The sequence below is a fragment of the Acartia tonsa genome, chromosome 14, assembly GCF_053477335.1.
Source record: "Acartia tonsa isolate MP-2025a chromosome 14, ASM5347733v1, whole genome shotgun sequence".
Classification (NCBI taxonomy): Eukaryota; Metazoa; Arthropoda; class Copepoda; order Calanoida; family Acartiidae; genus Acartia; species Acartia tonsa.
Genome location: NC_137273.1, coordinates 7,836,358 through 7,863,430, shown reverse-complemented (window position 1 = coordinate 7,863,430; position 27,073 = coordinate 7,836,358). Strand labels below are relative to the sequence as shown.

The 27,073-nt window shown below is 36.8% G+C and overlaps 2 protein-coding genes across 8 annotated transcripts in view; both read left to right on the top strand.

The window, feature by feature from the left end:
- ND-B17.2 (NADH dehydrogenase (ubiquinone) B17.2 subunit) overlaps window positions 1–27,073 on the top strand; it is a 397,876-nt gene that overhangs the window by 73,930 nt on the left and 296,873 nt on the right. The window lies entirely within an intron of this gene.
- Window positions 1–27,073, top strand: part of LOC145306322 (uncharacterized) — a 228,818-nt gene that overhangs the window by 121,854 nt on the left and 79,891 nt on the right. For 5 of the 6 annotated variants that reach the window (XR_013874950.1, XR_013874951.1, XR_013874952.1 and 2 more), the window contains one exon: window positions 22,847–22,907. Coding sequence is in view for 3 of the 6 variants with exons in the window: in XM_080148405.1 (XP_080004531.1) it covers window positions 22,847–22,907 (61 nt within the window). In the remaining 3 variants the exon portion in view is untranslated. Of the gene's footprint in view, window positions 1–539; window positions 635–22,846; window positions 22,908–27,073 lie in introns of those variants that run through there. The other variant, XM_080148407.1, reaches the window with a different exon arrangement.

The following is a 27,073-nucleotide window of genomic DNA, read 5'->3' as shown; positions in this document are numbered from 1 at the left end:
ATTAGAATTTACTTTTGATAATAAATTATATTGGTCCTCAAAGTCCTAAAGTCATTCGTTTGCTTAAAAACTTTGGGGACTTTCATTTAATCTGGATTGGATTGTTTCAAACCAGCAGTGGCTATTTTTTTCAACTAATATGTTTAATTTACAGAAAGGGCAATTTTTTTCCTCACAATTTGGGGTGCATATTAATTTATCCTCCATTGTCTTATCCCTTAAGATCCTTGCATTTTTTTTAGTTTCTTTATCTCTGTCCTTACTCAAAGAGAATTGGAAAAAGAGAAGGGGTAGTGGGGGGGGACCCGGAGACACTTTTAAAACCTCGAAAAATGGGGGGAGGTCATTTTCTGCACACTTAACCCTCTCCCTTCATGTGCCTTCCCCTTTTTCTTAGGGGGGGGAGAGGGGGTATTTACCTTTCAAGAAAAAGCAAACATACCTTTCTTACTCTTCAGCTCTTCCCCCTTTTTTGCCAAGTGTACATTTCCACTTGCTTCAGAAGGGAAAGGGGAGGGTTGGTAGGTAAGTAATGCACATTGTACTAATACCCGTGTGTAGTAGTAAGTAAACCTCTAAAAGTGACACTCTCTCAACTCTTCAATGCAATAGTGTAAATAAGCCAGGAAAAAAGGTAAATTTAATTTTAATTCCCTAGCATTAAAAATGTAATAATATTATTCTGGGAGGGTTATATTGTTTATTATTACAGGTTTTAAGGGTTGTCACTTATCTTAAAGGTGACATATGAAATAAAAATAAAAATTATTTTTAAAAAGTGTCAAAGCTATTAAAAACTTTATTTTTAGTATAAAAAATGTATTTAAATTAATATTTTGGTCATACTATTTTATTCAAATATGTTTTAACAGTTGTCATTAGATTACATATTTTTAGTAAATATTTTTTTGCCATGATTACCTTAAGAAAATCGGGCTAAAAAAATTATTTTAAAGGCATATAATTTTTAGAATTGAAAATTAAATTAAATAATTTTAAAGGGGTTATATTGTTTATTAGTAAAGATTTTAGGAGTTGTCACTTATCTTAAAGGTGAAATTTCTAATCAGTTATAAAAATGTGTCAATTCAATGATATTAAAAACTATTAAAAAGTGTATTTGATTTAATATTTTGGTCATACTTTTTTATTCAAATGTGTTTGAACAGTTGTCATTAGATACATATTTTTTAATAAAAAAATATTTTTTTTCCTAAATTGAGTTAGGCTAATGTTTAGCAATAAAAAGGCATATCAATTAAGATTTTGAAATCATAGTGATGTATTGAAATGTTGTCATTCATTATGAAGGCCACGAGTTTTAAGATAGAATGTCTTAAAATAGGAATGATAATTAAACTATAATCAAAAGTTGAAGTAGTTTATTGACTTCAAAGCTTGTAGGATAGTTATGTAGAGTAGATTTGCAAACTAAAGAATAAACTAACAATTGTAAAATTAACAGCTGTTTAAATTTCCTGATTTTATATTTTTCAATTGTTTAATTAAATAATTATTTGTTTTATTTCATTTTATAATTAACGAAAAGAAAAAAAGTAGACCTTTGTTTTATTCTTTAATCTATAGATTGTTATAGATATTCTTTTTTAAAGAAGGAACTCTATAGTTCACGTTTATTGGGATTATTTTTTTGATGCAATTCAGATATACAAGTATTTTTGTGATGATTCCCCATATTACTAAGCATCCATAATAAAATGTTAGGGACATGCTAATAACCTATAAATTCTTCTTTATGAATTGTGAATCCTGGTACGATTAGGAATAATGTTAAAAAATGTAGCATATTTTAACACCCTAAAATGCTATGACGTCATATTGGCTACTATACGCCAATTAAAATGTATACTGGCCTGCCACTGGTAATTTAGCTTGTGTATTGGCCTATTATTGTTCATTTGTATTGTATGACGCTTTTTTTAAAGGCACTATAAAGAGTCCAAAACAATATAATAAACTTAGAGCAATTTTTAAATTATATTAATATCGAATTTCTGTTTATTCAGATTTCTGAATGATATTTTTTCAATATTAAATTCTCGTTTCTCTGATTTGCCTCTCTGTTATGTATGTTGTCATCCTTGTTTTATCTAAAGTCAATGAATCAATTAACTCTATTTAATCTTTCCTGTAAGTTATATAACTTTTAAAGAACGGATAAGGATTCTTAAAACAATTGATCTGTGAGGGCGGGGTCATTGGACATATTGCCATGATATCATTAGATATTTTATTTCTTGGCTCAAAAAACTTTGGGTACTTTTATTTAATTTTGATTGATTGGTTCAAAACTAGTAGTGTCCGAATATTTAAAGTAAGATTTAAATCTAAGAGATAAATCAGAAGGAATAGGTTTGTTGATTGCGATTTTTAGTAGCGAAGCTACTCTATAACTCAGTCGGTCAGTCCGTCAGTCCGTCCGTCCGTCAGTCTGTAACGCTATGGGGGAAACGGGATTTACTCAGCTCCTATAAAAGATAGAATGCTGAAATTGACAACATTACCAGCATAAAGGAGCACAATTAACTATAAAACATCAATGGCGGTCGGACAGCTTTTTAGCAGGTTTTAGGCTATTTTTATATTTTCCACATTTTCCCCCACATCTTTAGTGTTTTTGGTCCTATTTCTAAAATTTTTTCTGTTAAAGATATCAAAATTAAATTTCCGGTCGTTTGAAGAAAACACCAATGACGGTCAGTCCCATTCACGAACTTTTGTGCTTCGCTACTTATGGATGTTGTCATCCTTGTTTAGATCCTTTTTAACAAATTAATATACAGTCAAACAGACATATATCAAGTATATAAATGCTGTTTTAATTTTATCAAATGTGTATCATTATTCCGTGTACATACAAACTCATTTTTTCCTTTTATTGGATGACGTCAGTTGAGGTAAAAAGGTTATAACAAACCTTTCACATATTTAGTTCAATAATATCCTATCTTTTTGTATAAAGTAGTAATGTTTTTTGTTTGATGTTTAGGACCTCAAAAACTACTGAACCGATTGGGTTCTCTATGTTGGGAAAGCTTATAATTGGTCATGGTCACGGAATAGTGTTGGGCTATTTCATTATTAGATTTGAGCTTCAGTATGGTTTAGGGTTATTTTCATCATTTCCCTTTTAAAAAAAACATGTTAGGGGCGCTGCCACTAGTAAAATAATAAAGTAGGGGGATGGATATTTGTTCTTGTAATTCTTAAATATGTAAAATGGCGGAAGTTACAACTTTCTTTAATAAACTTTTCTTCTTAAAGTGACCAACGCTTTTAAATGAATAAGATTATACCTTTAAAAGGCTTTTTGTATGTTAATGCTTTGATTGTGATATTCTCAGCGGTTTTCATTAAAAAATGCAAAAAGATGGGATAAAGCAAAAGTAAATTGAATATAAAACAAAGATAGGATTAAGCCAGGGGTCGCAAGCTGTACCTTCAGCTAATTATTTATAGCTAATACTGAGAGTGTCTTTAGCCGCGCGGCTGCTGCTGAAATTAAATTCTTAGCTGATTGAGAGGGTGGCTGATTAAAAATTTGATGGCTGCGGCTATGGTTAGCTGCGGCTTAGAGGAGGTAAATCTTAGTAGTTTGTTATTAATTCGACCGCAGCTTTGTTAAAGCTGCTTTTAAAATTGCAGCAGTAGCTCCAATAAATTGCATGTTGGCTGAGGGCGGTAGAGTGAAAAGAAAATAAGTGATGGACAAACAAACGTTTTGATGGACAATCAGACAGAGTGACAGACAGACATATTTAATAAGGCAGACAAAGTAATGGGTTAGACAGACAGAGTATCAGATATATAGACAGACGGCATGAGAGACAGACGGCGTGAGAGACTGACGGAGTTATAGACAGACGGAGTGACAGACAGATGAAGTGATAGACAGACAGACAGAAAGAGTGATGGACATATGGAATAAAATATAAAAATCTTTAAATATTAAATTACTATTTTGCTTATTTGCCAATACCTTTATCTCCATATAAACATCTTTAGAAAGGGTGAATTTAGAATTTATTTATTTATATATTTTTTGCATATATATCATGAAGGGGGTTAAGCCTCAAAACAGTCAAAATCATGTTTTTAATAAGCAATGCGAGTTCTTCAAACCCTTTGTATCCTTCACTATATATTAATGTCTTAATTCATTATTGAAAAACAAACTTAGCAGTTGCTTTTAGAATTGTAGAACAGCTACTTTCTATTTTTATTGCTAAAATTATATTGTTTACATCGTAAAAACACTTTAAATGTGAGAAATAGCATTGAAGGAACATGTCTAACTTTTGTGTAGTCAGTCAACAAAATTTGTTTCTAAAACTTATATAGATAGCTTTTTAGCTTTTTTATACAAAATGACGTCATACTGGCCTACCATTGGTCAATTAAAATGTATACTGGCCTTCCATTGGTAATTTAGTCTTTGGCCTATGACGTCATAATTTTTATAGGCACTTAAAGAGCTTCTTTATAATGTTAAAGATTTTTTTAAAATTTTCTTTTGAAGAGTCAACCTATCTAAATATATCTTAAATGTATTATATTTTTAAAACTAAAAATCTAGGCTTCCCAAACCAATACACAGTGGCAAAACCAATTGAATATGTGCAAACTGTACGAATCTATGAAATAGGATTTGCAGATTCTAGTTTGTGTAAATGTCAGGGCATAAGATTGAAAATTCATTTTTGCCAAGTCGAGATTCATTCATTTAAAAAAGGGGTTTCCGCAAAAAATGTTATATAATTGATAAAAATGGCTGTATTGAATAAAAGTAATAAATAGAATCTTTGATAGAATTGTTTTATTGTTTTAAAATTCTCTTGTACATTTCAGTAATTTCCATCCTGTATTAGATTCTTAAGCAACAGTATTTTATACTTTTCAAATATTTTATGCTATCTACTGCGCCCTTAGTATCTAGGGGCTTACCATTTGATGTGGATTGAAAGGGAAATATAGCATAAAACCCTCATGGGATCTAAGGTTCTCTGAAGTAGTTATTGAAATCTTTAGCTACAGACAAATAAACCTTACTACTTTACATAGACAAACAATTTTAATGATTTTTTACACAGGATGGTAAATAGGAATAAATGGTGGTATATTAATCCACCCCCCCCCCCCCCCCTTTGATCAAATTTTGTCATATCTCTGTATTACCCTTTATCCCTGTGTTTGACATGTCTAAGTGAGTTAAGATTGTTAATCCTCTTCCATATGTTTGTTTAAATTTTTGACATTTTTTTGACAGGGAATTTTTAAGAGAAAATATGGTTTATTTGCTTTAAATTCTATGGATAAGTGTTCTTTAAACAAGGATGACAACATCTATAAAAACAAACTCTATAAATCAAACGATAAAATAAACGAATTTTGAGCTGCTATCAAATCAACAATAGTAGCTAGTTATAATCGGCTACATCCTATAAATTTCTTAGGCTGTCTTATAAGGTGAGGTCTCCTGGTTTTTATCAGATAATAGCCTAGAAAAAATTATAGAATTGGGCCGAATATCATTAAAATATTACAATGCCTAAAATATATCAACCTAATTGTATTGAGTATTGACAATTTAAAATTCACAAAAATTTGCCTATAATTTTTTTTACTTGACGCTTGGTTAGTAAAATTGTTTAACCAAAATATACATAGATAGCTTAACAAGTACACTTGTGTACATCATTGTAACTTCTAATCTGCGCAGATTCTGTAAATCAATTTCAGTTTACAGTATTAATTACTTAGAGTCTAGATTACGTAGGTATTAAAGAGTCTAGACCAAAAAAATTATAGTCAATTCTAGACTATGTAATTACTATTAGAGTTTAGATTAAGTCGATACCAAATGGTACCTTATTACTACAGAGTGACTGAGGAGATACTAAAGAGACTCGTGTATAGATTATACTAATTGGTCTAGACTGCATTATTATTGCATACTCTATACAACGATAATCTTTTAAGTCTAAAAAGTAAAAAAAAACAATATGTGAATTATCTTGGAACTAACAGCAAGATTTTAGGGGGGAAAAGGACAATAGGACGAACGGACAAACCCTTATCACAGATTATCTCCACTAACTAACAGCATACAGAATACAACTAGTTATAAAATGTTAAATGCATTTTTAAATACAAGTAAAGATATGTTTCTTTTGTATTCATCTTCATTCTGCAATAAAAAGCTAAAGATACATGAAAAATGACAAGTTTTCTGTAAATACAAACTAGCGGTTGCGCTCCTAGCATCTAGGAACAACACGGGACTAAGTTTCGAATGAGGTGGGAGGAGGAAAAAAATAGCCTAAAACCTTCTCAAGACTTAAATTATAAAACAAAATATATTTATAAAGTTTCTATAAATGAGGAACTTATTCGGTTTCATGGTAAGCGAGCTTTTATCGGACAAACAAAAACAGTAATGGACGAAATTTGTGTACATCCCCAATGATTATAAACTGAACTACTCCTTCTGTAAATTAAGATTGTTGGTTGAAAAGTTTGGACAGTATTAGTTAGGAAACAATCATTAAAGAAAATGTATAAAAGTACCCAAAGTTTTAGATTAAACGAATAATTTAAAGTCCCCTCTTTCTTATATCATACTTGCAACAACAACAAAAAATGCTTTGTAATATCAGTACCTACCCCTATTATTAACAATAAAAATGTCAGCGAGTATCTTTGTTTTGTTGTTATTTATAGTGACTTCGCTATTCTTTAAATTGGAGGTTGGGAGGGTATGAACGTCCAATATGACAGCTGGGAAAAGTAAGGGTTTTTTGTTTGGGCGTTAAGATCTTAGGATGCTTTACTTAGGTCCCGGTATGATTTCATACTATTTTATTATGTTTAGGGAGATTTAAAGCTATTTTTTAGTACTCCCAACCTCTTCGAATACAGAGCCTTAGTTTTAGGTACTAAGTGCGAAACCGCCATCTAGTCTATGAAAAAGAACTTTTCAAGGATGGCTCCGGTTATATATTATTAGCTTTATTAGAACCCGTTCTATACCGGTTCATACTGCAAAATCATGTATATTTCCTTTTTTGGTCCCTATGGGTAAATAAAACTAGAATTAATCTTTAACTTTACATTTTACTAACTGCGAAAAGCTGTCTATACCATATATTCATGAATGTTTCAGTAGCTAAAACTGTCGTACACAACTTAAAATATAATGAAATTTTAAAACATGACTTCTGAAAGGAAAATGAAAGTGTCACGGGTCATTTAAGTGAAGAAAAAACAAGGATGACATTGTTTAATCGTGAAACACAAAGTATCTGTAATTTAGCATACTTTTTGATATGTTTTAAGCTATTTTTTTTTTTTTTTGTAGCATCTATTTACTTTTGAACTGAATACGTAGATAAAGAATAGCATAATTTTTTTTAAAATTCCTTTCGATTAAAACCACTTCTAAAAGTTAATTCATAGTAAGTAGAACAAATAGGCTTCAATTGTCTAGAAGCTTCGCTAATAAAAGTTAAATGAATTTTTAAAGACTGTTACTAGTTGCATAATACTGTATTGCAATTTTAGCTTTTTTCTTTCCTCTAGTTTAGAGTGCTAGTATTATGAAGCAATTTAAATTGATAACTAATTTAAAAGTTTTTCCTGTCTTAATTAAATAATATCATACGCAATGATTTATTGACAATACCTTCTCACAAGGAACAACGTTTCTTCTATTTCGTTAGATGTTGGTTTTATTTATCTTTTTTGCCATTCTAGAGATGTTAACCCTTACAGATCGGGCCCCAATTCCCACCTTAAAGGAAGCCTGCAAGAAATACCACGCTTTAACTGCTGAAAGACTGCCACAAGTAGACCAAATACCCCAAATTTGAAGCCTTCAGCTTCTATAACAAAAAAGTTCTAGGCATTTTAAAATGACATTTTATGTACAATGAAAATTTTGAAAGAATTGCAATGCTCATGTTGAAAACTTTGAAATTAAACTACGTGGCCTAGAAACAAAATTATAAGCTTATTTTTGTCAAAAATTTAGGTTTCCAGTAACTAATTATATTTTTACAATAAAAATACCCATTTTTAAAGTCAAAATCATTAAAAAAAAATAAGTTTTACTTGCGTTGTACCGAATGTACTGTAGCCAATCAGAAGGCGGAATCAGCTTAACAACCAATCACAGCTAAGCTTGTATTAGTTTACCCCTTTGTTTCCGCTATTATTTTCGTTTAAAAATGAAATTTAAATCGAATTTTTTTCATAGATTTTGACTATAAAACGTGGTGTTTTTATTGTAAAAATATAATTAGTTACATGCAATCTAAGTTTCTGACAAAGATAAGGTTATAATACTTTTCTGTTATTGAAGCTGAAGGCTTTAAATTTGGGGTATTGGGTCTTCTTGTGGCAGTCTTTCAGCAGTTAAAGCGTGTTATTTCTTGCAGGCGTCCTTTAATAGATCGGGGGGGGGGGTCATATTGACCCCCCCCCCCTCTATCTTGGCTTCTGTTACAGATAAAGACGTAAAATTTTTTTCTGGTGGTTCATGTGTATTTTTAGAGAAAATTACTTTTTCTAGTCATAGCAGTCAGGCCGCTCCTTAGCCGCTTTTTAGCGGCCAGCCGCTAAATTTTAAAACAGCTGTGGAGCGGCCAATTTTGCAGCTAGGATGACAAAATTTTAGGACGAACTTTTATTTTTCATAACAAAAAAAATACTTTTTCTGATCATCGCCGAAAAACGGCAAATAACGGAAACCGCCATTTTCGGCGGTTACGGCGGTAAAACGGCGGTTGGCGGCACCAATTAATATTTTTATCTGTTTACTGTTGCTCAAGGATTTACCAAAAAAATTTATAGGTCTCTAGCTGTAATAGAAGCCACGATATTCATGATATATGTCTGTAGTAAAAGCCGGACAAAAATCGGTCATAAAGTCGGTCAGGGTGCGGTCAAGCGGTCATAACACCACTTTTCTCATAAGGTCAGTATTCACCAAAAAAAAATTAGGTTTCTACCTTATCTGGTAAGCCGAGCGTTCTCGGCCCACGGGGTAACGAGTTCGGATTCAACGAGCCCTAGCCTTTAATTATTCTACCAAACAAACAAGCAGGATTCAATCATACAGAAATTATATATTTAAACTGAATAATATTTACAAGTTATGTTTACTATATATATACAACAGATTATAACAATGGTTAGGTTTGAAGGGGGTGTGGGGCGCTAGGGCTTAGCTCCCGACGGTAGACAAGCTGTGGGGGCAGCGGTGGTAAAAGGGGAGGCAACGCCTCCCAGTTATATAAGCGCGTGAGGGACTCGTGATAGTTGCATGTTTGAGTCCCCTCCCCACATTTAGGCAGGCTAGTTTGACCGCTGGGTGCGGGGTCAACAGCGGTCATGAGATAGATGGTGATATAATAGGATTAGTGCTGGGGGTTTGTTATCATAAGTCACAGCGAAGCAACTCTGTAAACGGCCTGTCCGTCTGGGTGTCGTATTACCACAACCTCCCCTTCAAGGGTTGCGTGGCTCCTGAGCCACCAGGCCTTGAACCTGGGGATACGACAGCCTATGCCTGCGCCGGACAGGCAGTTCTTGGGGCACAGCTCGATGGAGGACAGCTCGGGCTACACAGGCTCCCTGGGACACTCGTTGCTCGGTCTGACTGTGGTTGGTGATCAGCATGGTCAGCTCCTGGTTGGCTTCTAGGCGTGGGTTGGCGACGGCCAAGCCCCGCCGCTGGAAATTTTGCCTCGTCTGCAGGATTAGTTCTGTCTCGGCTGGTAGTTGGACACGGAGGCCTAGGCAGACTCTGATGGTTCCCAAGGGTGGAATGGCGATGGCAAAGGGTGCATAGAACTCCATGGGGGCGCCTGCTTGATTCAGGTTGCTTGGTCTCCTAGCTCCTACCCGGATGGGGATGGCTGTCATCAGCAGGGGGCACATGGCTTCTTCTTCTTCTTCTGGGGCGGCTTCTTCCATCGCAGTGGCTGGCTCTTCTCCTACAGGCTCGCTGCTGGCTGGCAGGTTCTCCATGTCCGCGTCAGGGTTCCAGATGGCATCTCTGAGTGGCTCTGGAGCGGGCGGCGGCGGCGGTGGTTCGTTGGGCTGCTCCTGCAGGTTTTCCTCCACTGGGTCACGATCTTGGCCGCTAAGCTGTGGGGCGGCTGCGGCTGGCTGGTGCACTGGGAGCTGTCCTGGGTTGCTAGCTGCGGGCGCCGCCGCTCCAACTGGCAGCTCAGTGGCATCCTCGTCGCCGTCCATGTCAACTTGGATGTCTGCTGGGATCTGGTGGGCAGTCACATCTCCAGTGTATTTGCGCAGTCGGCCTACATGCGCGGTAACTTCTGAGATCCTGGCTACTGGAGAGGCAGGTTTAATGACATAATGGACTTCTGTAGCTTTCCTCACTACTTTCCAGGGGCCAGTCCATCTCTTGGTAATCTTGGCTGCCTTCCCTGGCACCAGGCGGGGGGCCAGGTACCAGACCAAGTCTCCAACCTCATACTTGGCCGTGCCTTCGTAAGCTGCCGCGCTCCTCCTGATGGCTCCCTCCTCCTTCTGCTGGATGGCATCATACACTGCATAGTAGCGCTGCAACAGAGCTTGAACGTTGGCTGGAACTGAAGCATATTCGGTCTCTGGCAGCCGTAGCACCATGTCCACCGGAAGTTTGGCCTCTCTCCCAAAGAAGGCCAGGAACGGGGTCACGCCAGTGGATCTGCAGGCCTTGGTGTTGTATGCGAAGGCGATGGCAGGCAGGTGTGGCTCCCAGTTGTTATCGTCTCTGTCTAGGAACAGGCGCATGCCTGTGTTGAGCGTCCTATGAAACCTCTCCACTCGGTTGGACTGCGGGTTGTAGGGTGGTGGATGTGTCAGGCCAATCTCAAGCCTGGAGGCCAGTTCCTGGAATACCTGGCCGGTAAATTCCATTCCATTGTCGGAATGGATCTTCAGGGGGCATCCGAACGTGGCCAGGTGGCGGTGCAACAGGGCTTCAGCCACCGTGAGGGTGCGCTTGTTGGGGATGGCGTAGAGGCTGACAAACCGGCTGAATCCATCTTGGCAGGTGAGGATGTAGCGGTTCCCAGCTGGGGTCTCTGGCAGTGGCCCCACCAGGTCGATGAATAGGACTTGCTGTGGATACCCCTGGCGGGAGGGCACGTGGATCCCCTGTTTCAGCCTCTCCTTGGTAACTTTCTGGACACACTCAGGGCAGGTTTGTACCATCAGGCGGACGTCACGGGCCAGGTTGGGCCACCAGAAGTGCATGGCAACGCGGGCGATAGTTGCGTCCATCCCAAAGTGCCCAGCCATGGGGGTCCCATGGGCTAGAAAGAACGCGTCCTGCTGGAGGGCCGAAGGCAGCAGGTATCTTGTCCTCTCTCCTGTCAGAGTCTGGTCAGTGGTGGTGAGGCAGCCATGCTCGTCAAGCCCCAGGGCTGGGAAGCGGCTGGCGTACTGCTGCTCGTCTCGTTCCTTGCCACGCAGCTCAGCCTTGGTTGGGGCTTTGCCATCAGCCACCCATTGGCGGACACGGAGCAGGAGGGGGTCCTGTGTCTGAGCCTCCAATACTCTAGCTGGATCCAGTCGGGCGGCAGGAGGCCGGCTGGCTGCGGACTCCCCTAGCTGGCAAAGGTTGTGGATATACTCAGCCTGCTCTGCTAATTCTTCGGCGCTAGCCGTTGGCATGTTGGCATCTTCCCGGCGGCTGAGGGCGTCGGCGTTGGTATTCTGGGTGCCAGGCCTGTGGCAGACGGTAAAGTCTAAGGCCGCTAGCTCCTCCTGCCAGCGGGCCACCATCCCTGTGGATGTGTTCAGTGATTTCATCTGTAGCAAGGCAGAGGAATCAGTGTTGATCTGGAAGCTGCGGTAGGACAAGATGCCGTGGAATTTTCGGATCCCATACATAATGGCGGCCATCTCTCCCTTCCAGGACGGGTAGCGCGTCTCAGGGTCGGTTGTCTTGCGCCCCACGGCGGCAATCAGCCTCTCCTTGCCCTCCTGGCACTGACTCAGTATGGCAGAGATGGCGCGGCTGCTGAAATCTGTGGTGAGCTGGAACACCGCTGGCAAATCAAACCTGGGCGGCGCTCGGATGGGGGCCTTGCGGAACTTGTCCTTGAGTTGCAGCAGCTGGGCTTCCATCTCAGGCGTCCAGGTTAGGGTCTTGGCCGTCTTCTGGCGGTTCATCTCGTAGGTGAGGTCTGCATACTCTGGGATGAACAGGCGGTAGTATCCAAAGAACCCCAGCAGCGCCAGCAAATCCTTGGGGGTGCTAGGGGCTGGCCAGTCCAAGATACGGTCAATATAGTCCTCTTGCATGGCTATCCCCTCACGGCTGAGGGTGTGGCCCAGATAATCCACCTTGGATCGGAACAGCTTGGTCTTGGCGGGCTTGAGGCGGATCCCTCCCCTGCGGTGGGCTTCCAAGACCTCTCGGAGCCTGGCCAGGTGGGCCCAGGTATCCTGGTGGAAGGTCAGGACGTCGTCAAGGTATGATTGGAGGTTGGCTGTGCCTAGTGGGTTTAGGACCCCTGCAATAAACCTGGAATAGACAGACGGTGCCGTAGCCAGGCCAAAAAGCATCCTTTTCCATTGATACAAGCCCCTGGGGGTGGTGAAGGCGGTGCAGGGCCGGCTGTCCTCGGACACACGGATGGTGTAGTATGCGGCCACCGCGTCTAAAGCACTGTAGACACGGTGCCCGCCAGCTCGTTCCACCAACTGCTGGATCCTAGGCAGGGGGTAGCTGTCCAGCTCCAGACACTTGTTGAGGGCTCTGTAGTCGACGGCCCAGCGGGTGCTCCCGTCCTTCTTCTTGATGGGCACCAGGGGGCTGCTCCAGGCGGAGTCTGACGGCTCTATAACTCCCTCCTGTAGCCAGGTGTCCAGTTGTTTCTCCAGTTAAGCCTCTTGCCGCGGGTTCAGATCCCTAAATCTCTGGCGGATCGGCTGGGTCCCTGGCTTGAGGCGCAGCTGCAACTCAACCACATCTGTGCAGCCGGGGGTAGAATTGGAGAAGACGTCTCTGTATTCTGACAACATAGTCCAGACCTCCTTCTTGAGCAAGGGGTCCTTGCGTAGGAACTCATTGTCTTCCATCTCCAGGGCCTCCCACAACTCCTGCATGTCTATAGGCTCAGCAGGTTCTTGGAACGTGTGGAGACGCGGGGGAGGCGTATCAGAGACCTCTAGAATGTCAGGTTTGACCAGCTCCCCTGCCACTGGGAGGCCAGCATCCAGCAAGAGGGGCACCTCCCCCTCATTGACCACCAGTACTCTAAACACAGTGGCAGAGCCAGGCCTGTGGGCATACAGGCCCTCTGGAATAACAAGATCCTCCCCAAACCTCTGTTCTGGGGCAGCTAGTTGGATGGCATCCTTGGTGCGATGGCCTACTAGCTCAACAGGGACCGCCATAACCCCGCGGCCGGGCAGGACCACCCGCTTGGCTGTGCGGAGCTGGGGTGGCTGGCCATCAGTTGGAGTGACAGCGCTTAGCCTATACGTGTCTGGTGCGGGGTCAGCTTTGGCTCCGGGACCCACCGGCCGCGACTTGACGGGCTCGGCTTCTGGAGGGGCTGACGTGTCGGAGCCAGGTGTGGCTCCGAGGGCGTCCGGCCACGATTTGACGGGCTCGGCGCTGGGAGAGGCCAAGGTGCTTGGTCCAGCTTTGGCTCCGTGGACGTCCGGCCGCGACTTGACGGGCACGGCGCCGGGAGAGGCTGGGGCCTGAGAGCTGAGTGTGGCTCCGGGCACATCAGACCGCGACTTGACGGGTCTGGACTCGGGCTTGGCTGGTGGACTGGCTGGAGGTCCCAGGTAGAGGGGGCCAGGTGGACACGGCTGGCCGTTGATAAAGGTGTCGGCGGAGAAGATTGGTTCTGGAGGGCTGGCAATCTCAGGAAACGTTGTTGGCAGGCTCTCCCTCGGCACCTTGGGCACTGGGGGCAACCCCATGGCTAGCAGGTTAGCTCCCTTGTGTGCGTTGAGCTCAGCGTCCACCCAGTGTGTGCCTTTCTCAACCACACGCGGCTGCTCAGGCAGGGGGCCTGGCAGGGGCCCCTCATAACTTAGCTCTCTCTCGGCTGTCTCCCGGTCAATGGGGACGCCACGGAGTGGGATAAACTCCCCACGCACCCACAAGCAAGGTGGTTGCATGTCGAAACAGAGCCTAGTTCCGAACTCCTTGAGAAAATACCCTCCTAGGTTCAGAGGGTGTGAGAGGTTCCGGACCACAGTCACGTGGTATAGATGGAGTATAAGAGTGTGTGAGACTGCCATATATAACTCTTTTAACTTTCCTATTACCTGGAGGGGCTGGCCTTCCTCATTAGCAGTCAGGATCTGGGTGTTGTCCGGAATCAACATGCGTTGCACGCCCATTGCGTGCATGAGGTGCTCAGAAATTACAGCAGACCCTGGTACACGGTTGCCAGAATCAATCATGGCATCAACCTGTACATGCTGGGCAGGGTCAGGGGTAGGAAACCTCACCCTGACATGGCAGGGGAAGTGGAGGTCCTGCCCTTGAGACAAGGGGGCCTCTCGTTCGGCTGGGGTTGGCAGAAACTTTGGTGGTGGCCGAACCGCAGCTATGGTGGTATCGCTTACCATGGTGGCTTAGCCTGTAGCTTCGAATCACTAGAGCTTATTAATTATCACTTGGTCAACAATTTTATATTTATTTTTATCACTTGGTTGACATTTATACACACTTATGTGTTGTTATCACTAGGAGCTCTAGGTGTGATTCTGGAAGCACTGGCAGCAGGGAATGTCCGTCCTGCAAGGTTCAGAGGGGTGACGGCGGTAGGGAATGACCCGTCCTACAGCGCCGCTGGTTCGAATCCCGAAAATGGCGGCAGGGAATGGCCTGTCCTGCAGCGCCTCGGGTTCGAATCCTGGGAGACAGCGGCAGGGAATGTCCCGTCCTGCCGTGCCTATGGCTCAAAATCTGCTATCCGTCGCAGTGGTAGGGCTTACTTGTGTGCTGAAGCTTCGCAGCCACACATTGCCTTCTCAGGGAGACCAGCACCCAGCTGTCTGTCTCGTGGATTTGGCCTGGGTGTCCTGGGGCTTGTCCCAGCTACACTTGCCAATTTAGACTCAGTTCTGTAGCCGTCTGAGCTAAAATATCCGATTGCCGTGGCTGCGCACCTAGCGCTACTCCTACACGACACGGAAAAAGCGTCTTAACTGGCGCTTTAAGCAGGCTAAATCTGCTTGCCGTAGGCCAGAGGCCCACATATTGCATTCAAAATGATGGAAATTTGACCTAAAAAGGCCGTCTCACGGGTCAGTTGGCGGCTGATTGTCCCCTTACTTGCCAAAGGGTCCAATCAGAGGTAGAATAGGCTAGTTTCTGTACGGCTCGATTGAAACACGCTGACACCAAGTTCTGGTAAGCCGAGCGTTCTCGGCCCACGGGGTAACGAGTTCGGATTCAACGAGCCCTAGCCTTTAATTATTCTACCAAACAAACAAGCAGGATTCAATCATACAGAAATTATATATTTAAACTGAATAATATTTACAAGTTATGTTTACTATATATATACAACAGATTATAACAATGGTTAGGTTTGAAGGGGGTGTGGGGCGCTAGGGCTTAGCTCCCGACGGTAGACAAGCTGTGGGGGCAGCGGTGGTAAAAGGGGAGGCAACGCCTCCCAGTTATATAAGCGCGTGAGGGACTCGTGATAGTTGCATGTTTGAGTCCCCTCCCCACATTTAGGCAGGCTAGTTTGACCGCTGGGTGCGGGGTCAACAGCGGTCATGAGATAGATGGTGATATAATAGGATTAGTGCTGGGGGTTTGTTATCATAAGTCACAGCGAAGCAACTCTGTAAACGGCCTGTCCGTCTGGGTGTCGTATTACCACACTTATACACAAAAGTCATAATGTAGAAATTAAGATTTATTTAGAATTTTTTTTTAATTTTTGTGCTACCCAACCGACTTTGACCGGACACCACGACCGACACAGACCAGATATCCTAATAAAATCAACTCTTGCCGACGTATAATTACTAAACTTAAAAAGTCATGAAGTTACAACTCTCTATCTCACCTACAAAAAAAATGACATTGAAAAAACTAGAGAGGGGGGTCAATATGACCCCCCCCCCGATCTGTAAGGGTTAAGAAACAAATATTTTTCATATAAAATTGTACTTAGAGTACTCTAAAAATTTTCTAAAATCGTTACATGCTCTTTAACTTGTTTCTGTGTTCGTGCGTGTGTGTGTATGTGTGTTTTAAAGCGCGTGGGTCAACTTAGGATAGTTTTAAAGACATTCTGTTTATAGGAAATTACATTATACTTTCCAGGTACCATGGGCAGAAATTCAATTGTGTTGTTATACATTTAAATGGCTGTAAAAATCCTAGTTTCTACGAAATCCTAACATTATTCAGTTAGTTTTGCTTGAGCGAAACTTCTAGCATAACTCTTTAGTATTTGTATAGTTATTTAAGATGTCATAACTGAAAGTGTTTCATAGTCAATTGAATATTAATAGTACTATTGGATCATAAATTATAATTTTATGACCAAATAAATTTTATCTAATATTGTTGAATTTCTAGGACATAAATTTTGTTTTATATATTGAATTAAATATAATGAAGCCATCGAAGTTTAATAATTGTATTTGTGTATTGGTCCACATGGCTTTTTCCCCAACCATTATAGCGAAGCTTCTCTATAATTCCCTTTGTCTATCCGTCCATTAATTCGTATGATATAAGGAAGATTTTCACGGATACTATTTAAGATAGATAGCGTATTTTTGGTGGGAAGATTCCCTGTACCAATAAGTATCTAATAATAGATGTTATAATTTACTTTGTTCGTCAGTCTGTCGGTCATACTTCAAAATATAATTTTTTTTATATTAGTAGAAACAACAAAAAAAAGTTATTTGTAATAAAGAGTAAAATATTATATTTTATACTTTTCAATTATTCTATTAGCTACATTTTATTACAGAAAGATTCATAATATCAAATTACTAAATAGTTCATTTATTATTTAAATCCTATGTAAAACTTAATTTTGTTGGGTTTTTTCCTAATTATTTGTTTATATTCTGAAAATAAACTGAATATAAGTTAAATTACATCATGCATAGAAAAAAACAAAGATGATAAAATTCATAAAAGCAAAGTTAAACAAATCATATTGAATAATATTGAAGACACTTAAAATTTTTAAGATCATTTTTTAGAGGGTAAAATTGTTATAGAGGTGGGGGGGGAATCAAATATCCCTCCCGTCATCAAAATAGCCTTAAACCTTATCTGGATGAAAGGAAAACTTCCCTAAAAATTGTGAAATCCAATTTCCTGGGGTTTTGGTGCCTTTCAGAGGGTCTTTCCCCAACTTGCCGAAAAAAATATTTATTGCTTTTTCATGGGGGTAATCATCCCCCCCCCCCCCATCTTCTGGAATAGTGCTCATTATTTGGAGCACCTCTGAAATAGGGTTAGAAAGAATTTATAGACAATCAATTACTAATTGAAGAAAACCTTAGCTACCAACAAAAATAAATGATTAATAAAAAAAACTTAACAGATCAGGGGTTAAAAAAAGTATTTTCTTGGAAATTAATTTTCTAACAACACCTTGAAAATAAAAGAAATTAAATGCATAATCTTATTGTATACATTAATGCTAATGTGAAATATTAGCCAAAATTAATACAATATTGAGATTTATAATAAATTCTATGAAATTGACTTAAACAATTATAAAAATTTAAAAAGATTATAATAAACTAAAGAAAAAGTTAGCCTCTAATTTGTCTGTTTTTTGGTGAATTTAGAAGTAAGGAAAATCAGTTATGGTCTTGTTTTACAACTAATTATTTAAAGAAGCTTATAATGCCTATAAAAATGACGTCCTACAGTAAAAATGACCAATGATGGGACAGGTTACATTTTACCAATGGTCAATTAAAATGTATACTGATCTATAATTGGTCTTTTGTATTGTATGACGTCACATTTATATGCACAATAAGCTGCATCGCTTATCTTTTTACCAATTTAGTTAGTCATGAAGAAAAATCAAAATGGATAGTTTGCGGATTTTAAATAAAAACTGGCTTTTGCTCTGTTGGTTTATAGGACCACATATTCTGTTAAATATGCAAGGAAGTGTGTGGAACTGTCACCTTTTCCTGGAAGCTAATTAGCCACTATGACACTTTACCCTTTTCCAATTCTATTCTTTTCTAGATTTCTTCAAAATGCAGATTTTATTGTTCGTCTGTATTTTTTAGCTAAGCAACCCCTTCCCCCGTATTTTGAATTTTTATCTCTTGCAGGGGGCCTATACCTCAAGATCTAAAGAGATAAGATAATGTCTGATAAATTGATGTTCATCCACAATAATGATTTAAAAAATTACGTCGATAGATTAGTGGTTAAGACGTTTGAAAACTCAAATTAATTGACAAACCAACCAAAATTCAATAAAAGTCCCCAAAGTTTTTAAGCATGCAGATAAGAAAAATATTACTATAAAATTTTGGAGATTTCTGTAATAAGCAACCCAAAGCCCCATCTTTCACTGACAATACATACTGGGTATTGAATTTTGATCGATTGGTTCCAAATTAGTAGTGTCAAAACTTTTAAATAAATTATTTTAATATACAGAAGGGGTAATTTTATTAATTATCATTGTGGATGTTCATCAAGATCTTTGGCTAAAGTATAGCTAGGCTACAATTATAATAGAGTAAGGGAAACTAAAGACTGTAAAGACGTATTGTCGGGGACCTTAAAGAACAAGACAATGGGAGATAAATTGATATACATCTCCAATCATGATCTATGAAATTACTCCTTCTATAGATAAAATTATTGGTTTAAAACTACTAGTTTGAAACCAACAAATTAAAATTCAAAAAAGTGCCTTAAGTTTTTGAATTAACCAATAAGAGAAAGTTGTTTAAAACTTTGGGTACCAGAATAATTGATAGGCCAATATCCCCTCCCTCCCTGCATATTGTGCAACTGTAAAGAACAACAAAATGCACAGAAATTATTGTTTTCGAGTTATCTGCTGAAAAATCTTTCTTCTTTGATGAGTTCATTCATTAGACGCAGGGTCAATGGATAGGCTATTTGTAGAAAAAAAAATAATTATTAAAAAAATAATTATTACCTATAATGTAATGTAATATAATAGGTATACTTATAGGGCAAATTTGACTGTCTAATCTAATAGTTCCATATTGACTTCTTTAGTCTTATGTTGATATATTAACAGTAGCAAAGTTAAAAAGGGATAGTATAAATGAGAATGCATTTATGTAATATAAAGAATCTTTAGAAAAACAAGGATGACTACAGCTATAAAAGTGAAGCTCTAAAATCAGAAGGAAGGACAAACGAACAATAACTCTTGTAGAGTGTCAGATCTTAAAAAGCAGAACATTAATTTTTAAGTCTAAACGAAATTTAACATAAATTTGATGCAAAATTGCGTAAATATAGGATACAGTAAAAGGACATATGTCATTTTTAGGATTTAATTTTAGAGTTGCTTGGATACTTTACTGAATTTTGAAGCAAACAATCAAGATTTTCTAAAACGTCTCCAACAAATAGAGATTTTCATAAAATTTCGGTTATCAATGTGCCCATACTCAATGTTATACTGTTATAAAACCCTTGTTGCATAATGAATGGAAAAGAATATGTGCTTTTGAAAGGGTGCATCCATTTCCGCATATCTATATTATTACAAAATCATTTCAAAAACAAATTGTTACAAAACGGCACAAACTGCCCGTTTCATGTTTGATTTACTCTTTTGATTATTTTACATACCACCTTTCATTTTTGCGGTTGTGTTATAATATGAATATGAAACATTTTGCGTTTGTGAGAATATGCGTTAGTGTATGCATACCTTCTTTTAGGATTATAATTAAGATATCTTGAAGGACTTATATATTAATTACCAATAATGTACTGCTTTTGAGACAAATTTATAACAGAAGAAAATATTTAACACTAATTAATTAGCCTGAAAGTTGCCCAAAATATATCATAAGCTTTTTCATCATAAATTCAAGTAGTTTTATGGATCTTCAAATACATTTGAAATATAGAAAAATACCCACTTTTAAGGGGTAAAAAATTAGACTTTAATGTTACATGTTAGATAAACTAATTCAACAAAAAGTCTTTTGTGGTTCTAAGGGTTTGTGTAACATGGTGTCTATGGTAACTTTTTTCTCTAATGCCTCAGTTATTAATCATGCATTGTTTAATTCACAATAAGTCATGGCTTTTTTTAGTTGACATATCACTGATAACTCTGGTTGGGGGTTTGGCAATCCTTAATCCTAATCTGTAATTACCATTTGAGTATTACAATTAAAAGTAGGCTTAGCCATGACTTTAGCGGTTTCTTGGTACACACACAAAAAACATTTAACTCTGATAGTAAATATTAGAATCCTCCTATAGATTTAAACCTTGTAATAGATTGTGTACTATATGAAAAAATAGTGGTTACACCCTACAGGCTTCTATGGAAACTTGAGGTGGTTGGGGGTTGAATCTCCCACCCCCCCCCCCCCTCTAACTTTTATTTCAGTTTTAAAAAGAAAAAGTAAAAAAAAATGTTTATGGGAGGGTGGAGATACACTCCACCAAAATTGTTAAAAGCCTTCCCTAGACCTATGAAAAGCTTCACTGTAAAGGATAACCACATCTACTTACTACTTTTTATACTTTTTTTTGTATAGGAGATGTCTCAATATTGTGTAATTTTGAAAGCATTGCTAATTTTTTTATTAATACAAAAAAGACTTCATCAAAAATAGGAGAGTCGACATTTGTAAACTGCTAATCTTTTAGTTTTTTGACATTGTTTACTTTTTCTATAAAATTCAATGTTGCCCCTCCCTTAGCAATGAAGTAGCTTGTTGTATATCTATTGCAATTTAAAACAATTGAATTTGAAAATCAAGGAAAAAACATCATTAACATAGAAAAGTACATCATTTTTCATTTTTTTTACATAAATTATACATTTTAATATCAAAACGTTGAATAATTATAACGGCTGAATAAAGTATACTAATTTAATAAAAAAAAATTGGACAAATCTTAATGAATAATAATTAATCATATTTTAAATCAGTTTAGGTTAGGGTTATATTTTGTTAAAGCACTGTATTGTTAGGACTATCTGCTAGGGTTAGGCAAAGGTTAGCCTCTACCCCCTTTTTTCAATTTATTAAGAATTAAGGAAGGGGGTTTCGGTGCTCTATAGGCCCTTTAAAGAAGAGCACTCCTATCCAGAAATGAATATTTGTTTAAAATTTTATAATTTTTATCGTTTTTGCTCTCATATTTGAATTAAATTATGTACAGTATTTTGTATAAAAACGCATGTTATGTCAAAACATCTTTTTTTGTTTTGTTAATAAGTTTTTAAAGAAGTAAAGCAATTCTATACTTTAAATGCATGTCTTACTTATTGAATCTGCAGCTGCTTTTATAGAACCTACACATGATTAAAATGCTTTAATATTTAGGTTGAAAATGTGGATTATTTAATTTTTTTATTACGGATAAACACCTGTAATTTGTCATTTTGTTACTATTCTGAACTTTTAACCAATGAAATCATGCTCTTCTTAAGGAAATTAGTTCTATTAAATCCTAAATTAATTTTACATTTTTATTTTTATTGAAATCCATACTCAAACTATGTAGTAATTCTAGTAACGTTCATCTTAGTTAGATAGACGGACAAACAGATTTTAAAGAGCAGTTTCACTTCCAAAAAGTTTGATTAAATTAACATTTCATATTCCTAGAAATAAACAGAAACTTATGGAATAGTAATATGGCTTGAAAATGTCTATGCCTTTAAGTAGGAAAGCTACTCAATAAATCTAATGTTTGTATTTCTGTTTGTCTGTTCGTCTGTATGTAAGCTTCGTTGAGCTGCAATTGAAGATAGATGTTTAAATAGTTTGCAGTGTAAACGAATGAGCATCTACTCTATAACTCACTTTGTCCGTTGATTTTTCCAACAAATTCATGCCCCGTCCATAGGATCAACTACTTATGAATATAGTAAAACTTGTTTAACTTTATAATAAAGTTAATTTATTTACATATCTAGAAATTCTATCAAAATCTCGACATTTAAATGTGTAGTAACATGAGAAACAAATATCATCCCCCAAAGTTTTAAACAAGTCATTCTAGACATTCAAATTAATAGGAACAGGGTTAAATATTTAGAAAAGAATATTCTAATAAATCCTTCGATACTTAGACAAATTTTAGATAAAGTTACTCTACAAGTGAACGCTAACACTTTTCGTTACCATATTATTTGCGTATCTCGTTCTTCTTCTTGCGTTTAAATGTCCAGTATTTTTTAATAGGGATGGAAATCCGCACAATAGCTACATTAAAGCCGCAGAAAATTCGTGTTTGATAACTTGTAAATTAGCTGAATGTTTGATCCTATACGTTATATGGCAAAATGTTTGTTCAGCTAACTTTTAGAAATATCCAAATGGGTTAAAAGGTGAATTATACCCCACTGTCAAGCCTTGATTTTAAATGTCTCACTCAATCTTCATTTAAATTAAAGATAAAAAAGGTTTTGTATAATCATTGCATATCTAAAAGTACTGGAATTGGCTGATTTTTTATCTTATGTTGAGTTTGGGAGAAATTAAAATAGTTTGTAAAATTTAACAATCAATAGCACAATATTTTTTTGAATTCAATGTCTGCCATATGAGCAATAAAATTGATGGATATTTTTTATTTCAGATTTGGGCGGAATGACGGAGAGTTTGTGGTACCACGCGCTCCGATTCCTGGACAAATACAGGTACATATTTTTATATTTGGGTGCAAGATTCCTGTACAAATACAGGTACACATTTTTATATTTGGGTACAAGATTCCTGGACAAATACAGGTACATATTTTTATATTTGGGTGCAAGATTCCTGGACAAATACAGGTACACATTTTTATATTTGGGTGCAAGATTCCTGGACAAATACAGGTACACATTTTTATATTTGGGTACAAGATTCCTGGACAAATACAGGTACATATTTTTATATTTGGGTGCAAGATTCCTGGACAAATACAGGTACACATTTTTATATTTGGGTGCAAGATTCCTGGACAAATACAGGTACATATTTTTATATTTGGGTGCAAGATTCCTGGACAAATACAGGTACACATTTTTATATTTGGGTGCAAGATTCCTGGACAAATACAGGTACACATTTTTATATTTGGGTGCATGAAGCTCTTTAAAGTGCATATAAAAAATGGAATATTCTTATATGACGTCATATAGAAAACTTTAAACCAAAAGTTTTTCAATTTTTCCCCTTTTTTATAGGCACTGTAAAAAGCTTCATAGGTGCTAAATTAAAGGTCTTTTGGTGGATTGTCGTTTGAATTTAAGCATAATGATTTTAAGAAATGAAACGTTTTATTTTTAATTATTTTTAAAAAGTTTTAAAATTCATTCTTATGTGATATTTAGTTAAAAATTGCGCTTCAATTAATTTTATGAAAAAAGGTTTAAAATTTTTGGCATTATGTTTATTTCTTAATTGCAGTGCTTTATAAAGTTAAGTGATAACAGCAAAAGTGAATAAAGACATTATTAAGATATGAAAATGCTTTTAAAGAATAAACATTAACCATCTCATAACAAACATATTGACAAAAATTGTGAAAAAAAATTTAGGCGAAACATTTTCTTAAAATGAAAATAATATGTTTTACGACAGTGGACGAATGAATTTTTATCAAGTCTTACAAATTTTTATAAAAAGTTGTATATACTAGAATAGAATGCATATTATATTAAAATTAAGCTATTTTTAAATAACAATTATTAATTCAACTTTTAAGAGGGTTTTTTTATTAATTGTACTATTAAAATTAGCGTTCATTTTCAGGCTATTGTTTATCGGTCATCTTATTTTACAATAAAAATTCATTGATTATTTTTTAGAATATATTTCTCAGTTTAATCCTTAAGCACTTAATGGTTAGGTAGTTAGAAAAAAAGTAGATTTATAGGCCATTTTAAGATTGTGCATTTTATTACACTATGAAATAGAGTATGCAATAAACTTTTTGTTGCAAAATGCTAAAGTAACGAGAGAAAAAATATGTTAGAGAAAAGGTTTAATATAGAGATTTATTAAATTTTGGTTATTTTCATCTGCCTTAAATTATTTGAGGTCAAATGGCCTTGGGTATAGAATTTAGGGTCTTTGTATTTAGGGGGGAGGGAGACAAAATGCCCAAAAATTCTACAAGACTCAAATTTTAAATGAAATGTCCAAAAATTTCTTGTGACCTATTTTTATCTTCCCTAAATTGGTTCAGAGGTTAGCGAAATCCTTCACTACTTTACATAATAATAGGATAATACTTTATTATTGCATGATTTCTTTAAGTTTTAAAATAAATGGATCTTAGACAGAGTGGGAGGGGCATCTATCATGTTCAAAATAGTGTGCATTCACTTCAGCACATGTATCAAACTATTAAATTATCAAAACCGCATATTATTGCAACAGTCCAAAAACTGCGCCTTCCTCAGTACATTGCTACCATAAATTATTAATCTTTCTCATTCATTTATTTTATATTTTTGTTTATGAACCTTGCAAATAACTTGGAAAGACAGTTAAGTACTGTACAGTAACTTAATTTTCATAAATATGAAAAAATGTATTTAAATGATCGTTGAAACAAATTGTATTATTAAAATTAATCCGTAATTTACGGCTATTAATTCATATTTTATGTATCTCTATCGAGCAAAAAACCTAATACGCATGGATCTAAAGGGATAAAAAATTGGCCGATAAAATTATGTACATCCCAAATGATGATACACAAAATTACCCTTTTTCCTGCCTAATATAAGTGGTTGAAAAAATTTAACACTCAACCTAATAAACCAACCAATCAAAATTCATTATAGCCCCAAAGTTTTTAAGCTAACGCATAAGAAAACTTTATTATAAAACTTTGGGGACTAGTGTAATAAAGAGCCCATTGTCTCTCTGCCTAATACGAGTGAGATAATATGCGGAAGTTAATACACACCATTCACCAAATCAGGGACAGGAATATTCATCATATCTACAGAAAGGGTAGATATGTTAATCATAATTTGAATTGTACATACACCAATATTTATATAGTGTCTTTTCATTTAAGATCCTTGGATATGATCAAAATGATTTTTTGTTAGATAAGTCCAAATTCTTATTGAAAGGATCATACTTTTAAAAACACGAAATTTTTTTTTGAAAATTCATCATTTAAAACTTGCTTAAAAGCTACAATTGTTACATGTCGAAGGTTAGATTTTATTTTAGAATTATTAAAATAAATTATTCTATATTAATCTAGGGGCTGCGCACCTAGATGTCTCTAGGGGCTCAAGAGAGAGGGGGAAGGGTTAAATTCGACCTTTCAATTGAAATTTTATTCATCAAGTTTTTTTTGAAAATTTGGGAGGGGTGTTTCCCCTTGCGAGGGTGGAGGTCTCTAAAATAGATAGAAGACTCCCATAGACCTACACACAGACAGACATGATAAGAAAAGTCTGCCACCGTCCTGATAAACCAGAAAAAATAATATTACAGAGAAGCTTTGCTTTGAAAATGAAACAATGCAGACTGAAATTACTCCTTTTACGTGACATTGAAATTTAATTAAAATCACTTACAAATTTTAAACAGCATATTAAAATGCGCAAAAAAAACTTTTAAGTGCAAATCATAGCAACATTTAAAAAAAAGATTTAAATTCCATGTATTTTAATATCATTCTCGTATTCATTCGAAACCGGTGGATTAGAACCGGTTCTCATCAATACGAAAAAACTATGTCTAGCATCGTATAATATCCAGTTTTCTACAAATATAAAAATGTACAATTATAAGATTAAAACCATTTTTTTTAGCCCCGAGGTTTTAATCTTATAATTGTACATTCTATATCCGCAGAAAGCTGTTTATAATACGATGCGAGAAATAACTATTACTTTTGTTTTCAAAACTTTGATATACAATTATAATATGTTGCTGAAAATAATTTTGGCATCAGCCTCAAGTTTTAAAATTCTAGACAGCAGATATGTTTACACAAAAAGGTAAAAATATTTATATTTAAAAAATCGAAACAGTATTTGTTTTTGTAATTTGGATTAAAATGGTTATTCAGTAAATGTAAAGTTTAAACGTCAACCAATAAAGCTTTGATACTGTAAGCTTGTATTCGATGCTGTGAGTATTGGTGCAAAAAATATGACGTAACAAAAAAAATTAGCCAATGAGAGGCCACTATAAATTTTACCATTGGTCAATAACGGCCTCTCATTGGCAAATTTTTTTTGTTACGTCATATTTTTTGCACCAATACTCACAGCATCTTGTATTCGTGTAGGTTGCTAAAAAAAACATACTATTAATTTACATTTTTTGTGGTTTTATAAGAACAATTTTTGACATAACTCAACTGCAATATTTTTTGCAAAGAGATTGTTTTAATTAACCTGCTAAAAAGTTCAAACATTTTTTTCTCATTAATACAAGATTAAATTGCATGGTTATTAAAATGGTATGCTTCCCTTAAAAGCATTAGTTAATAGTTATACGTTATATGCTCCTGTTATGATAATTCAATGCTTCTAAACAAATATTTCACAATACTTTGCATAATAGACAGGGAAGGAGGGGACATTGGACTGTAAATTATACTTGTAACCAAAGTTCTCCCATTCCTTGGTTTACAAACTTTGATGACATTTATTAAATTATTATTGGGCTGTATAAACGATCAGTGTCAAAACTTTTTATAATTTTAACCTACATAAAAGGGTCATTTTGTTTTTCATACTTAGAGATTTACATCATTGTATAATCCCTTAAGTTCCCTTCGTATTGGCAAAGTGCAGAAATGTATGGATAAGAACATAAAGTATTGATTAATAATACATCA